At 42.4% G+C, this 22127-nt stretch overlaps 2 protein-coding genes across 2 annotated transcripts in view; one reads left to right on the top strand and one right to left on the bottom strand.

Moving 5' to 3' along the window:
- Positions 1-1376: 1376 nt before the first annotated feature.
- On the top strand, positions 1377-13520 carry LOC308134998 (uncharacterized protein). The gene is made up of 11 exons (XM_080502862.1): positions 1377-1934; positions 3184-3271; positions 4503-4604; positions 5821-5886; positions 6040-6068; positions 6158-6295; positions 7029-7115; positions 10015-10089; positions 10224-10330; positions 11521-11701; positions 12011-13520. Exons 1-11 carry the CDS (start codon positions 1776-1778, stop codon positions 13001-13003), a joined length of 2025 nt encoding a protein of 674 aa, XP_080358988.1. The 5' UTR covers positions 1377-1775; the 3' UTR covers positions 13004-13520.
- Positions 13521-13701: 181 nt separating this feature from the next.
- LOC308135533 (dynein axonemal heavy chain 11-like) overlaps positions 13702-22127 on the bottom strand; it is a gene marked incomplete at both ends in the record, with an annotated part of 40013 nt that continues 31587 nt past the window's right edge. The window contains 24 exon segments of the mRNA XM_080503582.1: positions 13702-13949; positions 14113-14253; positions 14339-14451; positions 15048-15163; positions 15636-15818; positions 16051-16233; positions 16429-16488; positions 16833-16952; positions 17081-17272; positions 17365-17454; positions 17590-17727; positions 17940-18067; positions 18447-18595; positions 18757-18950; positions 19050-19172; positions 19238-19408; positions 19596-19736; positions 19856-20020; positions 20142-20346; positions 20507-20629; positions 20813-20915; positions 21157-21289; positions 21415-21588; positions 21709-21843. Of these exon segments, the coding sequence (XP_080359708.1) occupies positions 13702-13949; positions 14113-14253; positions 14339-14451; positions 15048-15163; positions 15636-15818; positions 16051-16233; positions 16429-16488; positions 16833-16952; positions 17081-17272; positions 17365-17454; positions 17590-17727; positions 17940-18067; positions 18447-18595; positions 18757-18950; positions 19050-19172; positions 19238-19408; positions 19596-19736; positions 19856-20020; positions 20142-20346; positions 20507-20629; positions 20813-20915; positions 21157-21289; positions 21415-21588; positions 21709-21843 (3528 nt within the window).

The raw sequence follows: 22127 nt of genomic DNA on the forward strand, positions 1-22127 counted from the left end.
GATCAATTGTAAGAAAATAAAGGGGGTTTACTTGTTTTTTTATTAATTACAGTGACCACAAACAGACAAGCCACAATTGTCTTCATAGAGAGAATCTTACATCATTTTAAGTTTTATGGCCATTGTAAGTTCTCTAATGCAGTTAAAAGAGGAAGTCTTTTTTATCTGCAACCTTGCCACCACTGAAATGTGTATGAGCACTTATGAATTTAAAACCTTTTCGTAGCCGCCATAGGTTCACCTAATATGGGAATTAATGTCAAACTGCAACCTCACCACATGAGGAGATGCAACCAAATCCTCTGTACTTGTCTTATAAATAAGCCGTGGGCCAAATTTTATATGTCGCTGTCAAGTTTGTTTTGCATCTTATAAATGGACACTTGAGTTCAGATCTTAAAAACCGATAAAAAATATCATGTAGAAAACATGTAGTATAAACCTACCTGGCAGGAAGAATGCTGGACGCTGATGTTATAAAGTTATGGGAACAGAAATGAATAAATAGCCTTTTGCCTGAATGTTTTGCTTCGTTGAAATACAATAGAAAAAAACAAAACAAAAACAGCAACGTTTGATTCGTGTTAATTCCAATTGTATTACTTACGACTATGTACTGTGATTTATATTTACAAACACATGAGTGAAAACCCTGCTCTGTTCTGTTACATCAGACTTTTCAGCTCTAACAAGCTTTAACAGTCCAATTGATGTTTTTTTTTTTATTAGGTAACTCTCCAGTCTGTTCGGTGGTTTGTCCTCAAGCGGAAAATCTCCGGGGGGCGTCGTCTGTTTTACCCTGCACATTTGTACTTTGGGGGTGTCATCATTAATTTCAGCTTTCAGGAGCTGCTTACAGACTGCCTTGTTTTATTTATCCTGTGAATCACTGAAGTCTACATTTGTACTTGGTTACTGTCAACAAGTGAGGCGTGTCCTATCTTCCAAAAGCTGATCTCACCTGTCCCTGCACCGTGATGGCACCGCAGCCATCCTGCTTGATGATGTCAGTGGGTCATTCCTGTCTGGTTGAGTAACATGCTGTCTCTGCCTGGCTCATCTGGTGAGTGTGTGTGTTTTTAGCTGCAGAGTGTGTGGGAGATGGATTTCGGAGGCATCGTTGCTAACTGATTTACTATGTCAGACACACTATAGTCCAGAGCTGGACTGTATATCTGAGTGTGTGCGTGTGCGTGTGACAGGCTTTATATAGCTGCAGTTATCCAGGAAGAAGGAATGCCCTGGATGCCAGTGACCATATTTGAAGCTTGTGTCTGCTCCCGGCAGACTGCACACGCCGACTGCAGACCGTAACTTACGCACACTCAAACACTCACCTCTCCTTCAGCTTTAACTCTGCGAGTGTGTGTGGATGTATGTGTGTAAGCACAGACTCAGCCTTGTAGTTACACTGGATCACCACCATCAGGCAATGTAACACCTCCTCTGGCAGTGACCGGCGACTTTTCCCTGACTCACTCGCAGAGAGCAACCCCCCCCCCCCACTCTCTCTCTCGCTCTCTCTCACTCTTTCCAGCACTTTCTGGTTTCTTCTCCCTGACAATCTCTTCTGCTGACTGACAACATCCACTCCGGCCCCGTGGAGGGAACTACTGGCTCTCTTTAGATCTTATCCACCAGTCACTTTGTGCTGATCCAAGACTTGTATACATTTGGGATAACGGGTCGGTGGGTTGAGCGTTTGAACTTTTCGGGCTTTGCGCGCGTATGTGTGTGTGTATGAGTGCATCTGAGTGTGTGTGAGTCAGTATGCCATGTCGTCCCCTGGCTCGTCGTTTGTGCAGATAAAGCACGAGGACTTGCTCTACTATGAGAACTGTGGAGGAGGCAGCTTTGGGAGCGTCTACAGAGCCCTCTGGATTTCCCAGGACAAGGAAGTAGCTGTGAAGAAGCTTTTGAAGATCGACAAAGAGGTAAAGGATGGCACGCACGCACGCACACACACACACACACGCACGCACACACACACACACACACACACACACACACACACACACACACACACACACACACACACACACACACACACACACACACACACACACACACACACGTCTTATAGCCTCTCTGTGGCACATTACTGCTGAAGACTTGTAACAAGAATCACTCTCTACTTAATTTCCCAAATTCTCCAAAGCCCCCCACCCTCCTCCTCCTCCTCCTCCTCCTCCTCCTCCTCCTCCTCCTCCTCCCCTGTTGTCTGCCATTCAACATGTGTTTATCTTCAACATACTTCTCATGGCCCCCTCCTTCTCCCAGTTCACAGATTGTGCCTGGGCTCCTCAGTTCCTTCCATTGTGTGTTAGATTGAGATGCGTGGTCATTTGGGTCTTAATGCACTGTACTTCAGGCCTGACTCTCCATAAGTATGACACAAACATCGTTTCCTTGCCTGCTTATTAATAAGCTGGCCAGTGTCAGGAATCAGTCAGAGGTATAAGGTGACCCGTGAGTGAATAAGTCACGTTGTTTTTGTGAGTGTGCCATTTGTATGCAAGTGAAATATGCACTGACTATTAAAATGCTCTGTTGTACATGTGCAATCAGCATGAACCGGCAAAAGGGAGTGATTTTTCTTTCACAACTGACTTCCTCACATTCTCCTACAAACACATGCAGGGTGGGTCGACATGCTTGAATATGTGTGTACACTTCATGTGGAAATACACCTTGATGAATTTCACCTCTCATTTACTCACGTTTACATGCAAATTGACATTTTGCACACACTAATTACATCCCATGCAAGAAAAGGGGACAAAATTAAAACGCTTTGGTTTTATTTGAGTTTCATGTGATTTCATGTTGTTAATGGATAATTATCATGTAGCTTTGTAAAAGTTATGCATTCACGTATGAAGAGGTTGTGATCTTTGTGTCAGTTGAGATTAATGACATGTTTGTCACTGTCGTGTGGAAAGTCTTTGTTTGGAGCCTCGTGGAATGAAAGAGGCTAAGCCCTCAGCTCAGCCATCATGTACACACTGTTAAGAACTTTTGAGAACATGGATAAAGGCCTCAGTCACACAGCGAAGTCAGACTTTTGACTTTTTCGGAGGATACCACTTTGTTTTTAATTCTACCCCTGCTCAAGGTTTTTACTGGTGATGACGATGGTGCTCATGTCCTCCCCGTTTTCCCTTCTTTTGTCTCAATGTCCAGGCTGAGATTCTCAGTGTGCTGAGTCATAAGAACATCATTCAGTTTTATGGAGCCGTGCTGGAATCTCCCAACTATGGAATTGTCACAGGTCAGACCCCGTGCGTGCGTGCGTGCGTGCGTGTGTGTGTGTGTGTGTGTGTGTGTGTGTGTGTGTGTGTGTGTGTGTGTGTGCGCGTGCGTGCGTGTGAGGAAGATCCATGTATCCTTTCATATGTCCTCACATTAGCATAAGATCAAAACATGTGTTTATCAGTATGAGTGAATCTGACCTGGTCCTTCGAAAAACAGCATATTTCACTTTTTCAGACAGTCTAAGATGAGGAGCGAAAGGGTTAAGATCAGGGCACACTGGTCTGCCAGTTTGCAGCTCCTCCAGTGTGGGTGTGTACGTTAGTTTTATTGGTGTGTATTTAATCGTGCAGAGAGAAGGTTACCACATGCTCTAATGGCTGACCAGTATTTATACGTGTGTTTTGTAGTACGGGTACAGAGTGGTTCACAATGCTTGTTCTTGTGGTGTTTCCCTGGCTGGACATTTGTAACCGAGACCAGCATGTTTGGATGTGGTCGTAATCTCAGATTACAACCACAAGTTATATAGTTAAGATAAAAGCACTGACCCGTAACCACAGGCTGATGCAGCAACGATTCTCCTTCCAGCCGTGTCCATCACTCGCCCAGAGTAATAATAATGTTCAAGAGCCATTAAAAGGTTTTGCGTCAGGAGAGTGGTTTAGCTTTTCTTAAATTGTTGATAATAGGGCACTTTATTTTGGTTTTTACTCGGCTACAAATACTTCCTTTGATGAACGGATGACCATTTCTCTGCCTCGTCGAACTGTCAGACATTGTGGGGGAAAACGGTTAAAAGTTCACTCATAAGCTGGATTAGAGCGTCGGGAAGTGAAGGTTAGGAGGTTTTTCCGCTGATTTGAGACACTTTTTTTTTTTTTGCGTGTCTGTGTGGTGCAGTGCTTTTTCTAGGTAATTTAAGATAATGAAGTAAACTTCAACCCCATTCTAAGATGCACCCAAGCGAGTGGTAAAAAAGCTTCGGGGCTATTCTATTACAAAATTGACAGCACAATCTATTGTGCTGTAATATCTGTGTGTCTCAAGCGTTTAACAGTTAAACCTAGATTTAGTTTATGAAATGGGTTGAATTGAATTCAATTGCCTGTGAGTGGTTTTATTATACATCTGTATAATGCGATAATGTTGATATGTGCTTATCAACAGGGCTTATATATTGCTGAGTAAACAGAAAATGTTTTCTTATGATTACATCTGTCTGTGTCTATATATGCGTTGCCTTCCAGAATATGCCAGTGGGGGGTCTCTGTATGAGTACCTCTCCAGTGAGCAAAGTGAAGAGATGGACATGGAGCAGATCATGACGTGGGCCATACAAATAGCCAAAGGTACACCTTAAGAAAAGACAAAATACGATCAATTAAATAATGATGTGAAGCAACTAATTATAACAATATAAGCAGGCTGCAGCTCCGTACTTACAGGATGTGTATTTACAGTAGTATGTGGAGTTCACACATACCTGAAAAAACATTAAAATAAAGATTGTATTCATTGGCCTTGGCTCATGCCAGTGTACTTTGTTTTTGAAATGCAGCAGGTATTAATTACATCTTGCGGAGTTTCATCTTAGATCAAGGCTCTGCAGTCTATGTCAATAAACATTTAATCCCCCCCCCCCTTATCAGGACTCTAAACTCCAGGCTGAAAAAAAGCTATTAAAAAACGCACAATAGCAAATAAAAACAAAATTGTTAAAGCATTTTTAAAATTTTTTTAAAACTGCTAAAACAGCTTTACAAAAAAAAACAAAAACTAAAATGTCAAGAATTTTTTAAATAATAAAAGACAAAGCTTAGAAATGGGAGAAAAAACATCTTTGCAAAACTGCTTTTAAAAAAGACAAAATAGTTAAGACTGATGAAATGTAAAAACTATTTAAAAAGATGCTGAAAAAGACACAAAAGTTAAGAGAAAGAACTATAAGGAAATGTTTCCATCCTAACTGCGTAATTGAAACTTTCTAAATGCAACATAAGAGACGCACATCAAAACTATATATATATATATATATATATATATATATATATATATATAATATATGAATTTGAATTATAAGCTCTGTTAGCCTAATTCTAAAGATTAGACATGTTTTGCGGCTCCAGTTAAATCTGATTTGCTGGAAAGTGAAATAACGGCTCTTTTGTTCATGTAGGTTTCAGACCTCTGTCTTAAGTTAGTCCTTCAGTTAAATGCCTCTTAACAGAGCATGGGCAACAAAATGCAATATAATAACTGACCAAAAAAGATACGCTATACATGGACTTAAAGAAAATATGTGATGAAGTGTTAAAACGTGAAAAAAAAGTTTGCTATGATAATTTGGAAGTGAGTAGAGAGTAAAATCTTACTTGCTATTTTAGCATTTAATTAAATCAATAACATTGTTAAACATATAGAAGAGACTTCAGCTCACTTCAAACCTTGAATATCATGATTATTATTATTATTATGAACAATAATAATAATAAAGACTGTCACAGACAAGTAACACAAAGATGCATTTATTTTCTTGGCGGTTATTAATGCTGGATTTCCCTACAGGAATGCATTACCTCCACGCAGAAGCTCCAGTCAAAGTGATTCACAGAGACCTCAAGTCACGAAATGGTAATGGAAGCTTATTATGATCCTTGTTAGGAAGATCCTCTTACTTGTTTTCTGTATTTATGCACATCTGAGCATGAGCGCCACATACCTGTTGGCTATTACTGACATCATAAAAATATTAACCCTCGATTGGTCTCTCTTTTTTTTTTCCAGTGGTTATGACAGCAGATAAAGTGCTGAAGGTTTGTAAAAACACGCTTGTAGCTTCTGAAGTAAAAAAAAAATTGGTTGGATAAGTAGTTCATGGCATTGGTTCTGACTTGAATTTCAGATTTGTGACTTTGGGGCGTCAAAGTTTTTGTCTCATACCACTCATATGACGGTGGTGGGCACTTTTCCCTGGATGGCTCCAGAAGTCATTCAGAGCCTGCCAGTCTCTGAGACCTGTGACACATATTCCTACGGTGTGGTGAGTTTTATTACTGGATATTAAAAAGAAACCATATCACAATATCATAATAAAAAGTTGAGGATCATAGAGTTTCGTTTGTGTTTTACTTATTTATTCCTTTTATATATATTTATGCCAGCTACTGCTATTAAACTTTATTTTATTTGAAATATCATATACATTATATTATTTAAACTAAAATGTGAAAATCAGTTAAATGAACTTCCTATTGAACATATATAAAATGATAAAATGATAGAATAAAAAAAGTTCAAAACTGTATTTGAATGTTCTTGAATTCTGGGATTGTTGTGACAACATAAATGTGGGGAAGATTCAGCAACTAAATCTTAAATTACATTTCATTTGAAAATATATTCATTTTGACCTTGGTTGTAATCAAAACTATTCTCATAGTTGTAAGACTTCACTTGCTTTTATTTAGTGTAGTAAATCACCATGAGGGAACGTCACAACTGTTCTGAACGTTGCACTCTTTACGAGTGGCTTTCATCAGTGTTTTCAGACCTCAAACTCTGGACTGTAAACAAGATTTGATGAGTTGAAATGAGTGTGAACCTGTTGCTCTGTTCTTTTTTCTTCAGTCAAATATTATAGAGCGATTTTGTAAATGTATTCATTTATGTTACATGTAAGAGCGCTTTCTTTTTTTTTTGCAGGAGTGCTGGATTTGTGGCACTCCATTGTGTGGGCCCATCCGATCACTTAACGCAGTCTGTTCTGTGGCCAGGTGCTGTGGGAGATGCTGACTCGGGAGGTTCCCTTTAAGGGTTTTGAAGGGCTCCAGGTTGCGTGGCTGGTGGTGGAAAAACAAGAGGTAGGCTGCACTCGTTGACACAGACAGAGACAGACGCACCTTGCTGAGCACGGCGTACGCATGTAGACCCGCCAGAGTTGGAGACGGCTGGAGGCACAATGTGATGCTCTCATGGTTTCCACTGTGAGCTGGTGAGGCTGAGGCGGAGTATTTTTAGGCCTGATGTCAGTTCTCTGCTCTTGTAAGGCCTGGATACACAGCAGTGGAGCTTGGCCAGACCCCCCCCCCCCCCCCTCCTCCTCCTCCTCCTCCTCCCCGCCTAAAGCCTTTATGAGCGAGGGAGAGAGAAAAACAGACAGGGGGATAGAGTTGAGGGAAAAAAAGAAGAGATTGCAGCCCATAGGAGGGTTGATTTTAAAGGTTTATAGGTGGTAGGAGATGATGGTTAAACCAGGTCTGGGTTTCACTCACTGACGTGCTTGAATCCTTTTCAAAAACCACAAACACACACACACACACACACACACACACACACACACACACACACACACACACACACACACACACACACACACACACACACACACACACACACACACACACACACACACACACGAGGGGCCAGCAAACAACCCGGAGAACATGATTCCTCTGTAGCTGTTGGCTCATCTCCAAATACTCTCCCTAAATAACTCTCTCTCTCTCTCTCTCTCTCTCTCTCTCTCCCTCTCTTCCCATTTCCCAGTCTCCCTCTGATTTCACCCTCTATTGCTGCACCTCTCCTCCTGACCCCTCACCTCTCCCCCTCTCCGCTCCGAGTCGGTGGTATTTTCGGATTAATCCCCAGGGAAACCTGTTTCCATTTACTGTACTATGGGGCTATCTGGACTCGTTCAGAGCTTTGATGATTACCGGGGATCGACAATGCAGAGACATTATCGGAGCAGCATGCTGTGCGTTGCTGCTGCAGTTTATGCATCAGCGATTACAAACACACCCCCACACCACCATTTTGTGTTTGCGTAAACACACACTGAGGGCTAATTCTGAAGTGTTAACCGAACTATAATATGCAACAAGACTTTTTAATGTTTTGATCGTGTGTCTTTGTGCTATACTTTTAACAAGAGTTTACTAATATGAGTCTATAATAGTAAACTCAAAAGAAAATAGTTTCTGACACTGACAGTTTTTGGATGTTTATTGTGCTATTAAGGAATTAATTGGGGTGCTACTCAGCTGGACAGTCAACATTTACATTTAAATGGGGAATTTTATAAAAAGAAGGAAAACTATTTTGTAGAATTGACATATAGAAAAGTAGGCGTGCACTCGCTGCTCCTGAGTCTTGGTTCATTTATTAAATTCTTTCGATAGCCAGAAAAAGTGACGAGAAAGTAAAAGTGATATTTTCCAGGGCAGAAGTTACACACAAGAAGGAACATTTTTTTTAATGTATTTGAACACAGTCAGTCAAAATGAGCAGAACCATGTTGGTTAATGGGTTTCATCTCAATTCTATTATTATATTTCATTTGTTCTCATTCAGCTGTAGGGAGTTTGTTGGCACTCAGGTTGAACGTCTGGAGGAGGTCAGTGAGTTCACGTTGTCAGTTTGATTCAGACGGAGATGGAACTGTGCACATGTTTAGTGTGAACTAGGAAGGAGGCCGGTGAACAGTAGGATGGACATATAGAGAACAGTTTTTATATTTAGCTGGTGTGCAGAGTGGAATTTAAGATGTTTTTTCTTTATATTCTGCATGTTTGGTGAATAATGCATGTGACAAATGAGCTCAAATGTATTGAAATGGGCTTGAAAAAGTTTTCTTCTTCCAATGTAGGCCTACTTCCTGCAGGAAGTCATATGTAGGTATATTTTTTTACCAATAGTTATATAGTTAGCACGGTGGTCTGCAATAGTGTGCAACAAAAAACAACTGTTTAGTACATTTTTATGCAAAAATAGTATATTGTGTATCATATTGGTCAATGCAATGCTTTTCCATAGACTTTATTTTATGAAGATAGCATTTTCAAGTTTGAAATGTCCTTTAATTATACTGTAATTGAACTTTCCATTTTGCAAGCATTACAAGGACTGACCTTGAAAGAGAGAGAGAATTTGGAAGAATGTATTAAATAATACTGTGGCCAAAGTACTTGACTCTTATGTCAAGTACTGTGACTTCAATGATAAAAATATTCACATGAGCCTCTGCATGAGCTGGAGTTGTCGTGGATACATTTCAACACACCGCAAAGTGTAATTTTATTATGGCGGTTTTAAAAGAATAGACCAGGGGAGTATCATACTCTGAATTGAATGTAAAGTGACAGCTTTCATTATAAAAACTGATCAAACCATATAATTATAGTCCTGATAATTCAACTTTTCACTGAACTTTGTTTGGTTGCACCAAGCAGCTTCACTATGGGAAAACAACTGCATGTTTGCTGCTGATGGCTAGAAAAGCCAAACACAAAGTATGTATGTACATGTCTCATCTCCACATACAATTTTGCTTGTAAACAAAACAAAACAAAAGAAATCAAAACGGTGTGAAAGAATTTCAGGAATATTCAAATAAAAAATATCGAAGTCTGAAAACAAGGATTTGTTTTTCACAAAAAATGTCACTTGTGCATTTTATTATGATCTTCCATCCAGGTTTTACACATTTGCTCTCAATATTACAATTTATACCACATTGAGCAAGAAAGTAATTGATTGGATGCGTGCATGATTTAATGAATTATTATGATTATGCTTTATCTCAGACTTGTTTTAAGTGGGATGTCACATTTTGATTACAAACTAATGGCACATTTTGACCTGTAGTTTAACTTAAGAATTATTTTTCAGTATTTCCATTGGTTGTTGATTCATTTAAACTCTTTTTATTTCAAAACGATATGCTTTTGAACATGTTCCATGCGTTTGTGTCTGTGTATCAAGAGGCTGACCATCCCCACCAGCTGTCCAGCAAGTTTTGCAGAGCTGATGAAGAAATGTTGGCAAGCAGATCCAAAAGTGAGTTAATCTGAGCGGAGATACTGTGAATGTCAACTCTGTGTGTGTGTGTGCGCGCGCGCGCGTGTGTGTGGTGTTTACTTCAAATACTTTCAAAACAAATAAACCTGCTCTGTTTATGCATGTCTATACAGGAGCGTCCCCAGTTCAAGCAGGTGCTCGTGACTCTGGAGACAATGGCCAATGACAGCAGGCTACCGGACCAGTGCAACTCCTTCCTACATAATAAGGACCAGTGGAGGTACAGGCACAAAGCTACACATGTGCAGGCGTATGAAAGAAATGAGCGCCAAGGGGTGCGTGTCGGTACGAGAGGCTGTTGTCAGTCGTTTAAGTCTTCCCAGTGAAGTGTTGTTCTCCTGTCAGACTGATAAATACAGTCTGTAGATAAGTGCATGTGCACATTCAACATATCCGCACACACACGCATACATAAACAGTTCGGTTGACAGTGAAGTTGAGAAGAGAAGTTGAACGTGTGACCCTGTACTCTACTTCAGGCTATATTAAGTTCTCTGGAAAGCGTCCATGGAAGAGATTCCTCTGCTCGTCCCCTCTGCTCTCTCTCCACCACAGGGAGACAGAGAGAGAGGGAGAGAGAGAGAGAGAGGGGGGGGGGGCAGAAAGAGGGGTGGTGTTAGATGAGGAGTGGAGGGGTGGGGAGGGTGGGTGGACAGTTCAAGAGGAATTAGCTGAAGAAGAGAAGTTTAAGGTGGAACAGAAATGTATTGTGTGAGTGTGAAATCTAAGACACCGGGCGAGAGACAGAAACATTGGGGCAAGTGGGGAAGCAGGAGAGGACCGATGACACAGGGTGGGAGAGAGGTGGGCAAGGGACCAGGGGAGAGAAGGTGCGACATTCTGTGCATATTTAGCATGAGTGCAATGGGGCAATCAATTCTGGGCGAAGTTTTAGGTACGGGGTGGAAAAACATGGGCAAGGAGGAGAGGGATGGCCAAGAGTGAAGGAGGTGGAGGGGCGGGATGAATGAACAGTTAGGTATGGAAGGAACACAGGAGGAGGTATGGCTGTGCGTCAGATCTCGCTCTATATTTAGATGCTCTGAGAGTTAATTGTGTTTCTGAATGCAGGTCCATTGGCACTTGCTCACCAGCTTCATACTGACCTCTTGTGGACATCTGCAATAATGCAACTAATGGGTTGCACAGAGATTTGGCTTGGCAATAAAAGCAGAATCTTGGAATAGTTTTTTTTTTTTATGAAGAATTACAGAGTAAATTTAAGTGCAACAAAAAGGCTGAACTGAGGATATTGAACATTTTTATATAGTATTTTTTTTAAATGTATTATTAGACTCAATGTATTTGTTCCCCTCAAGTAGCTACTTATGAAGATAACTTTTTTGTCAGTGGTTAAGATACTTCACTGATATTTCATCTGTGGCGGTCTCATTTCAATCAATACTTTAGGTGTGAAATCGAGTCGACTCTGGAGCGCCTCCGGAAGCTCGAGCGGGAGCTTTACTCCAAGGAGAAGGAGCTGGAGGAGAGGGAGAGGAGGCTCAAACTGTGGGAGGAGAGGCTGATGGAGAGGTCCAACATGACTCCCAGTCCAACGTCCCTACTCATGGAGCGCTCCAACATCTCACCTGTGAGCAAAACCACAGCCAATGAGTCATCTTTTTTTTTTCACACATTGACTCAGGAGTGCCGAGTTGTAACCAACAACATATTCAAGAAAGAAAGGCCCTTTGTTTTTCTATCATATAGAATGCCCTCTGCAGTTTTTAGTTATTTTAAAGTAACTAAAAACTGTAAATAAGTAAATAATTCCATAAGTTGGGCATGCAATATTATAAAGTTGTGTTGAAAACCAGTATTGACTTAAATCTTATTTTGGAAAGTTGAAAAACTGCTCTTAATTCTCCCTTTTGTCTCGTCCGTCTTCATGTCTTTTCAGTTCTTCACACCGATGTCCATCGGTTCCTCCGGCTCGTTCTTCCGCTCACACTCTCAGGACTCCAACAGTGCAGGAGTCAGCAGTGCTGGTGTCAGTTGTCTCCTCCGCACACTCAGCAATGGAGACACAGAGAGAGGGAGCAGCGCCGCTCTGGAGAGGGGGGTGGGCTCACTTGAAGGCGGGAGGTTCCATGCCATGCTCCGAGGGCTGCAGGGCCGCTTCGGAGAGGAGGAGGAGGAGGAGGAGGAGGAGGAGGAAGGAACCATAGAGGAGAAAGGCTGGGGGCAGAGGGACAGGGACGACAGCGGGAGTCTGGAGGGCGGAAGGGTGCAGGTGACACTCAGGAGCTTCCCCGGAGGTGTGGTGGAGAGGGAGGAGAGGACATGGGAGGAGGGAGACAGGGAGAGGGGAGGCATGCAGAGGAGCAGGGTCACCACAATCGTGCGAGGGTTCTCCGGCGGGTTTGGGGAGACGGAGGGGGAGCGGGAGAAAGAGGGAGTGTGGGAGATAGAAAAAACTGGGGACAGGCCAGACGACAAGGGGATGGAGGGAAGTCTTGATGGTGGGAGGCTCCCAGCTATGTTTAAGGGTCTCCAAGGTAGCATGGGGGGGTTGGGGGACATGCTGTCCTTAGATATTGATGAAATGGGTGAGATGGACAGACTGGGAGACATGGACATGAACATGAACATGGGCGACATGGGAATGATGAAAGTTGTGGGTCGTGGCGTCCGGAGCGAGCTGGGGGTCCGGGGTCGCAGGGGGGACGTGGGAGTTGTAGTCCAGGGGGTGCGAGGCGACCTCAGCGAGTCCATCAGCCAGAAAATCAGAGGCGAGGTGGGCGTACTCGGCCACTCCGGAGTGCAGGTGAGCATGCGGGCATCGTCCAACCAGAACTCTGTGAAGAGCTGCAGCGTGCGACACGGAACCAAGATCAACATGGCCACCGCGGCCATGGACATGATGGAGCTCGACTGGTCCGACAGTGACTAGGAAACACTTTAGCAGACTCACACGAAGAAGACATAGAAATCCACACAGAGGCCAAACAGAGACACGTTTCTGACTCAGCACATACAGTGTCCTACCTACGTTAAGTGCAGTACAACCTCCAGTGAAAAGAAGCTGGCAAACATTTTTTTTTAATTAAAAGGAAGTAACTTTGCCGATGGGATACGTTGGAGTGGGGAACAGCAAACAGAGAATTAGAGGTTGTCTTGCAATATTGCCAGAATGATTTCACCTGTGTAATTTAATGTGCTATTAAAACTGCTGCATAACATACTGTAAGAGTTACAAGTGTTCCAAAACGACACACTTGAAGACCGCTCTAATGAGGCAGCACTGTCTATTGTTTTTCTCCTGCTTATTGAGTATCCTGTAGTTCATAGATTTGATTGGTTCCAAACGTGCTTTGACTTTTATCAGTTCTAACTGTGATCTAGTGTGTGAATTTTTTTGGCATTTCTCTGTATATTTTACCATTTTTCAATAAAAAGAAAAAAAATCAGTTTCCACCCCAGTAATTGTGTGATAGGGTAGGCCTCGATCCTCCAGTCGTTCAATCATTTTTTATTGTATGTGAACTACTATAAAATGAACACTACGTATCACACAGAAGCATAAAAGACAAATCTTTTCCCTTTCGAACACCGAGTACAGTGTCCTCGTCTTGACCTTAAAGCCCCCTCTCATACACTGAGCAGCAGAGCCACTCCGGCCAGCACCCACTTGGCAGGCCGCTCTCTGGTTTTCAGACTCAGAGTCCACACGTATGTGGGTCCTCTAATCTTGGTCTTGTAGAGAGGACACTCATAAATGTTCCTGGTTTCCTGACGGTCATTGGGCACAGCTCGGACTGACATGACAGGCATGGCTGGGGTCAGGTCTTTTAGACGAGCCTCAGTGATCACCCCGGTCTGAGTGTCCCATCTTGCACCTGAATGAGGGAAAACATTTTTTTTTTTTACATAATAAAATTTTAATGTTCAACTGAAAGGGAGACTTTTATTTTACCATTATAGGGTATTAGTATTGTGCAGAGATGCAGCTCTGAACTTTGAAAGTTGCAGCAAAGCGGAGACCTGTGCGTTTTCTTTTACCTTCCATGTAAAGTCCATACACGTAGGCTCCCTCCCTGGCCGGTTGGTTGAACTCCTCCTTAAATTTCTTGGTCACATCCACAGTGAGATTCACTTTATCGAGGGGCCACTCATTCTTTCGTGCCAGAGTTTGCATCACAGCTAGAAAGCAGGGACAGGATAGAAAAAGCGAGTGAAACAACTGAGTGAAAGATTTTGGGAACCGTGTGTTCCTTGTTTGTGTCACCTGTGAGGAAAGACTGTGGGTTGAACAACCCGGATAGCCACACAACACTGGGCAGGGACAAGTCCTGAGTCCAGCTGTCCAGTTCTTTACAGCGCTGCATCACATCATTATACCTGACAGAAACAAATATACAGAAAGCAAAATCAAAGAATAAAAATAGCAGCTGTGTTTTCCAGTAGAAATTGCTGTATGCCCTTTCCCAGTAAACTTTCATTGTTCAGTAGAATAAATATTAAAACATATATTTTTGTTATACATGTGAAGACAAGAGGATGAAATATGATGCAACACAAGTGTAATGGTTGAAGGTACTATATAAATGATTGTGTCATTTAAGGTAACAGCCTCTGCGCACGTCAGCAAGTACTTTTTATTACCCATGGATCGCAACAGCCATTAGCAATAATCTCATTTAATGTGAAAAACATTAGGGAGGCTGGCACTCAACTACAGATTTTTTACTTAGCATGGGGGGAAAAAGTGTGTGAGGAGTGAAAGTGTGAATTTAGACGGCCCTGCTTTACTTAGATAATGGTGAAGCAGCATTAATCACCATGAGAGGGAATGAAAGCCCCCCCCACCCCACCTCATCTCCCCTGGTACATTTCACACTGGCTGTTTGAAATGTATTGTAAAGTACCGTGAAACAAAAACTGTGAAAAAAGTGATTTTACATGTTTTTAAAAAAACTAGTAAATGGCCTACGAACCATATAGCCAGGCTGTATGTGGAGGGATAGGCCAACTTGGTCCAGGTGTCAGGGACATTGTCGAAGAACAAAGCAGTCTGAAGCTTCTCCATCTCAGAGGACATGGCCAGTTCACCCTTTGATAAACATATTGAGCTGTTAAAGCATGAATGAGTGTATTCATGCAGCAATTTAACACCAGTATGACATAACACAACAAAAAATAGCTATGCTACAGTTTAGACACCCTGTTCACATAAGGAACAATAAAAGGACAGCTGCTGTGCAAGCTACTGGAATTCATCAATGTGGACTTCAGGGTCTGGCCCAAGGACACTTCAAAACATGGACAGGGTGAGATGAGCAATGGAACCACTAATTTAGCTAAAGTAAGACGACCTGCTCTACCAACTTAGCCAGAGCCTCAATAATCCTCATGTTTGATTTTTCTTTTTGTTGTTGTTGTTTTTTTTTTTACATCAAACACTTCTGTTGCGAGAAGGTCAGCTTTGTGTAGTACAATCATTTTGAGTTATATTCTTCTGTCTTCTCACTAAAGATTTATTTACTCAGGTAAAAGCAAAACTGAACAAGTGGCCATAAACTTACCTTGAGTCCAAGGTCGAGCTCCTTCAGTGAGCGGCGTATCTCAAAAATGAGAGTGTTCATGCGCTCGCACTCCTGAAAGCAGACCAGGATGTACGGTGATCGCTCAGCTGTCTTGGAAGTGATGTCGGACATATTGTACTCCTCTGGCAGTTTTTCCAGCACTTCATCCAAAATTGTTTTCACCTGGGGTGGGTGAATTGAGATGTTATTCATAAAAAAAAATTATTTGTCATATTAGTTCTGATGCCTTCACTTCTGCAATGATGGACATTGTTTTTCTTTTGTGAGCTGGGATAAGTATGATATGGGATTTTTGGAAAATGTAGTGTTGTTAATGTAATAAATTACTGGTTTTCGGTCCCTTTTAAGAAAAACCCCCCACAAATAATCACATGGAGGCAGAATTTGTAGCTACCTTCTCCTCCAGTGTCTGTGTTGCTCCTTCTCCCATCACAGCATCAGGAGACTGCAGCTCCAGCAAAGTGTGAAAAAGATTATCCGACGTCACTGTCAGGAACTCAATTTCTGCATTGGGGTGCAGCCCATAATGCACTGGGCTCTCATGGGGTAGCATCTCGTCTATGAAGTCGTGGTAGCCCTGAAGGTGCACCGTAAACACATCGAGAAACATGTTAGTGTCAACTCAGTCTGACACATTTAATGTAAAGACTGCCGTCATGGGATGTGACGCTTAAATTTAATCGAGACAAAAAACTTCTGTTTCACTTGAGAAAATTGTGTAAATCAGGAGGCTCAAAGAAGGTGTAATCAAACAATATCTGACTCGACTTACCTGGTAGTCCAGGTTGGAGGGGACGACAAATCCTGGTGCCAATGAGAGCTTCCGGTCAAACTACACAATAAAGAAAATAGAAAGACAAATTGTAGCTCGAAATCTCAAGCTGGTATGATACGTTGAATGATTCAACTGCAGTCGGTGAAAGATAAGTACACCAGGTGGTCTGGCACTTCTGGTTGCCAGAAACGTGTGCCAATATATTCCGCTTTCATGTGCAAAAACTTGCCAAACAGCCTCTAACTGAAGTTGAATCGTAGCCCAAAATAGAACAGGTTTGCATCACAAAAGCAATTAAATCTGGAGATCAGCAAATGTTTGTACAGTGGCCCTGTTCTTGTATGGCAGAAGACAACTGGGGGCGCTGTTTCGATGTATCGCCTTAACAAACACACGCAAACCTGGTTGGGCTGCATGTACTCTTCCAGGTACGTTCTGCAGAGCCGACGGTCCCAGTCGTCAGTGATGTGTCCTCCATACATGATCTCCCCAAACAGGTACCTCAGGTCCTCCCAGGGCACCTGCATTATTGCCATTATCTGAACAATTACTGCCAGCACAATCGACTCTTCATCATCCACTCAGAGATCAGTCTCTCAATCACCGAATGGTACACCATCTCCTCCATGCACAACCCAACACACCCCACCTGTGCATTCGCCTCAAGGTAGTTGTAGAGTACATTAACCGATATTGTCAGATCTCCTGTGTTGAACGGATACTTTCTGTTCCACCCCTGAGGACCGAACTTCCTCCTCTCTGCCACACAGGCATGGAAGTAACACAGAGAGAAGAGGATGGTCTTAAACTCCTGCTCGCGGCTGCACTGGTCCATGATGTCCTGAAGAGATGGGCCAGGATAGGAACACACTGACTGATTAAACAGCAAATACGCTGCACAAGATGTTCCCAACACGAAGTAGAGAAACTCACCTGGTCAAAATTGTCAAGAGCAGCGTGCAAATTGGCGTGCATGCCAGTCGGAGGCTCATTGGTGATTTTAATGGCATTTTCCAAAATGCCCTTAAATGTTTAAAATAAAAAAAACAAACTGTGATGAACCTTAAATTACATCTGAGTGCAAAAAAGACACAGTGCACACAAACACACATGGAATATGAGTATATATTTGAAAGATGAAGGAAAATGGCTTAAAACCTGCGGGATGATGTGCTCCTGGGGCGTGGATGCCGGCTCGGCGCTCATGAACACTCTGTAGTCTGGATGACTGTTTTCACAGCAACGCTCCAGAAGCTTCTCAAGCGAACTCAACCAACGGGCAACCAGGTGGATGTTCTGCAGGGAAGTGAAACAGAAACAAGCGTGAAAAATCTATAAAGTACTTAATTAAATCCACAACATAATATCATAAGTAAGGGTAACAGCGAAACATCACCACTACCACTAATTCTCATGAAGTACAATTCTATTAAACATACACCAAAAAAAACGAAAATACAAGGATTGGCTTTCAGTCAAACATGAAAGCATCTTTCACACAAACAGACCTGCAGAATAACCCAGTGACCCTCCTTGGCAGCATTTTCCATGGCCATTTCAGCCACAGTTTCCTGCCCCTGACCCAAAGAAACATTGTGGAGTTTTCCAAGGTCAATAGTGAATCCCAGCTTCCTCCCTGGAGACAAATCAGAATAAATAGTTTATGTGTTGACATAAATTGAAACAAACAAACATCCTATCACGTTTTTTTTGTCTGTGATCATGCTCACTCTTTCTAATATGGTGTGTCGACCTCTCAGCATGAATTTTGCATCACTTGTACACGACTGCATTCTTGGACATGTTATAACTAATTTTACATTTACTGTCACTGCATTGTAAAACAATGACTCATGCATTTCTTTAATCAAGTATTTAGAATTATGAATGAGAACAGTAAAAGTATAGATAATGCATTTGTGTGCACAAGTGTGTGTGTGTGTGTGTGTGTGTGTGTGTGTGTGTGTGTGTGTGTGTGTGTGTGTGTGTGTGTGTGTGTGTGTGTGTGTGTATACCCAGGGACTCCACATCTTTAAGTGGGTCCACTCCAGGGGAGAGAATAAAAAACACAGGAGAGGCTGGACCACTTTCTCTAAAGGACTTTGCAAACTCAATTTTTCGTCCCTCTGTATACTTCACTCCGAGCTTCTCTTCCACAAAGTTTCTTCAGCATGCAAACAGAAGGGACAGAAATACTTTGGTTTAATATAAAATGCCCGCAGTGGAACGTGACATCCACCACAATTCTTGTAGTCCCATTTTTTAAATTTCTTTTCAAGATGAACACAGTACGTAAGATAAACTGGAAAAAAAAACTTGAATCACCTCAGGGCATAAGTCATACGGTCAGGCCTCAGAGCTCTCATCATGATCAGTTTCTGCAGGGAACTTTTTCCTTTCCACTCCTGAGGGAATTTCTCCTTCTCTGGACACTCAGACTCCACCAGTTTCTTCCAGCGCTTGGGTGAGCCTTCAATATCCCGGTCCAGGCCGCGAAACTCATCAGTAAAACTCATCACCTGTGCAAAAATCAAGGCACAGCAGGAGGTGCTTTATAGCGTAATTTGCGTACAGCTGGCAAAAACAAATCTTGCATATGTGCATGTGTGATAGTGGACCTTGATGGCGCTCCACGCTGTGTTGGAGAGAAAGTCAAGGGGGCTGACATAACTGTGGTCAATGTTGAAACGCAGCAGGAAGTCCAGTTCGCGCACATCTATCTCCTTGCTCATCAGGAGCAACTAAAAGTGGGAGAACACCGTTAGGAACAGAACTCTCCCGAACAGCATCACAAACACATACACACCTGGAAGGCTAGCTGTGCGGTAAAGGTGAGCTTGTCTCCTTCAAATAGTCCCCTGCTGATGTAGTTGAAGGTGGAGTATGTAACACAGTCTATGAGTGTGTTTACTCTGCTTTTAACGTCCTCAGATGCCTCTGCCAGCTCCACCGCATTGTGGAAAACAACATTAAAGGCCTGGGAACAAAAGGAAGAATCACTTTGTGGGATTTATTTGTGCAGTGACACATTACACCGATGTGTTTCATATGTTTCCTTGCAAACTGAGTTAAGAAAGAGAGTCAATATGCCCTTCATCTGCATTAAACTCTAATTTCTTGACGCCTACGCAGCAGAGTCAGCTCCTATATTCTGCTCCAGTTACCTTGAGGCTGAATTGGTACATTGGGTTGATCTTGTTGAGATCATTCATGATGAAGTAGAGCAGAGAGGCTCTGACAGCGACTGGGCGATAATGTTCTCTCGCTTCATTTATTTTTACTTCATTAACTTTAGCTTCCAGAACCTAAATTGAGGAATAAAAAGGGCACAAAAAGACACAAATTTACCCCTCACAAATGGAGAAAAGTTTAGCTGTTGAATATATCAAGTTCCAAAAATACAAAGAAACAGTTAATTCATTACCTTCATTTCAATTTCAGCAGCAGTGTGCTTTGTGGTCTCAAGCTTCTCTACCAGCACGTTGTCACCAAGAAAGTTGCTGTCTGCAGCAGACAGTCGGGTCAGCAGCTCGTCCTCCAGGAGCTTCAGCTCGATCTTGAACATATTCTGCTGCTTCGTTAGGTCACTCTGTATGAACAGAAAAGATTTAATGAGAAAGAGTGTGATGTGAATTAAGCACTGAGACTAATGACTGTTTAAAAATCCCTATTATGATGCATATTCACAAGAAAACACGAGTCTGACTCACCTTAAGGAGCTCGAGGTCTGGTCTCTCCTGGTTCACCACCTGGGCCAGCAGTTGATCCTCCAGTCCGTCCCTCGTCACTGTGAAATTGATGAGTGTGGTCTGGGCTTGAATCTCTGGCTTGTAGTGAGGATTGGCCAACTTGGTGTGGAGAATCAGTCTGAAGCCTGGGTGGAAAAAACACTCCTTGTCCCCAACCTTAATGCAACTGTTGCAAGAGAAATGTGGGATGAAGCACGGATGATAGAAAAAAAAAAGAGAGAGCGAAGAGGATCAACTTGGAGTATTTTGTTTTAAAAGCATGTGCTTGTTTGTGTGTGTGTGTGTGTGTGTGTGTGTGTGTGTGTGTGTGTGTGTGTGTGTGTTACCTGCCCTTCTTGATTGTGTGCCGCCCCAGCAGGGGGTCGATAACAGGGTCAATGGTCTCCTCAAGGTTTTCAATGAGGACGGTGTCCCCCGCAACAACAGCCTGTTCAATAACGTCTACATAACTGAAGCAACAGTAAACAGTCACAGGGGGTAAAAAAAAAAAAAAAAAAAAAGATAATGGGAGCAGGCACAATAATACTGCAAAAACAAGTTTGGTGGATATTTTTGTAATATGTATTTTAAACAGATTGCGACACAGGCACAACAGCAATTTCTTTTCTTTTTTCTTGTTTTTAAACACTCACCCTTTCTGCCCTAGACTGAGAACCTTGAGGCTGTTTCCATGGCGACTCTTGATCCACTTGATGCCCTGCAGCTGAGGGTCAATGAGGAGAGGCCAGCGCTCGCCTGCAGCAAAGCACGCACGCACACACACACACACACACACACACACACACACACACACACACACACACACACACACACACACACACACACACACACACACACACACACACACACACACACACACACACACACACACACACACACACACAGAAATGAGGCAGTGTCACTAAACAGACCCTGCACTCTGCTAATGACAGTTATGAAAAACATGTTCAAGCAAACATCCAACCCCTATACTCACAGTTAGTGAGGATGGTGGCATTCTGTGTGGACATTCTATCACCTGGCAAACCTTCATTGTTCCACTGGGCCACCATTGCTCCATCAGTCAACATTGACACTGGATCTAAGCCCTCATTCATGGGAATAGGAACCTAATTAAGAGAATAAAAAAATTGAAACTGTGCGCTGGTACAGAAATAGGAAGTGTTAAACATACAAACAAGAGGAGAAATGTTCAGGGAAAAAGTGCAGGAGACTATCAAGGTAAAAGTGAAACCTTCTGGGTGCACAGGAAGGGCATCCAGAGGTTATCCAGCAGCTCTCCTCTGTACTTCTTGGAAAAGGAGCCAGCATAAGAGATGAAAGCTGCAGTGAGGAGTACATCTCCGCAGAGAGTTTCTTCCTGCTCGTGATACTGAGCCACTGAGTGAGCCCAGCGCACATTCTCACTCTGAAACACACACACACACAGTCACTCTGGGTGTGACACCGGACAGAATTCACGTGAATAAGTAAAGAACTAAAAGTAGGAATATGACGAGAAATGTGATCCAGTCACCAGCTGCTGTACCTCCAGTCCTTTGACAAGCCGATTGGCCAGTTCAATTGTCTTGTTGGTTTGGTTGACCTCTTCCTGAAAGCGGAGTTTCTCTGACATGGCCGTCTCATATGCTGCTGTCAGAGTTTCCAGACTACTATCTAGCTCCTGAGAAATAAAAGAGGAGGATCAACTGGGGAAGTGATGACTGGTTCAGCATTAAAGTCTGTCCCAAAACTCTTATTGTTTGTATTGAAAAAGCATAAAGTCGTACATGAAACTCAAATGCAATGAAATGAATATTAAATTATTATCTGTAACTCAAACAGAGTAATTGAAAGTACAGGGTTTTAACCGCTCCCCTTAAAAAAACAAAACAACACATATTTGAGCCAGTAAATAATCAAAGTTCTAATTTAGACATCATATCAACATAATAGGACAACATTTTC

This window comes from Blennius ocellaris (assembly GCF_963422515.1).
Source record: "Blennius ocellaris genome assembly, chromosome: 10".
Lineage (NCBI taxonomy): Eukaryota > Metazoa > Chordata > Actinopteri > Blenniiformes > Blenniidae > Blennius > Blennius ocellaris.

What these genes read in the sequence shown, in the direction of transcription:
- LOC308134998 (XM_080502862.1), top strand. Translation starts at nt 1,776, where the DNA reads ATGTCGTCCCCTGGCTCGTCGTTTGTGCAGATAAAGCACGAGGACTTG. An exon ending in CAGCAGATAAAGTGCTGAAG is followed by an intron (nt 6,069 to 6,157) that starts GTTTGTAAAAAC and finishes CTTGAATTTCAG; the next exon opens with ATTTGTGACTTTGGGGCGTC. An exon ending in AGCGCTCCAACATCTCACCT is followed by an intron (nt 11,702 to 12,010) that starts GTGAGCAAAACC and finishes ATGTCTTTTCAG; the next exon opens with TTCTTCACACCGATGTCCAT.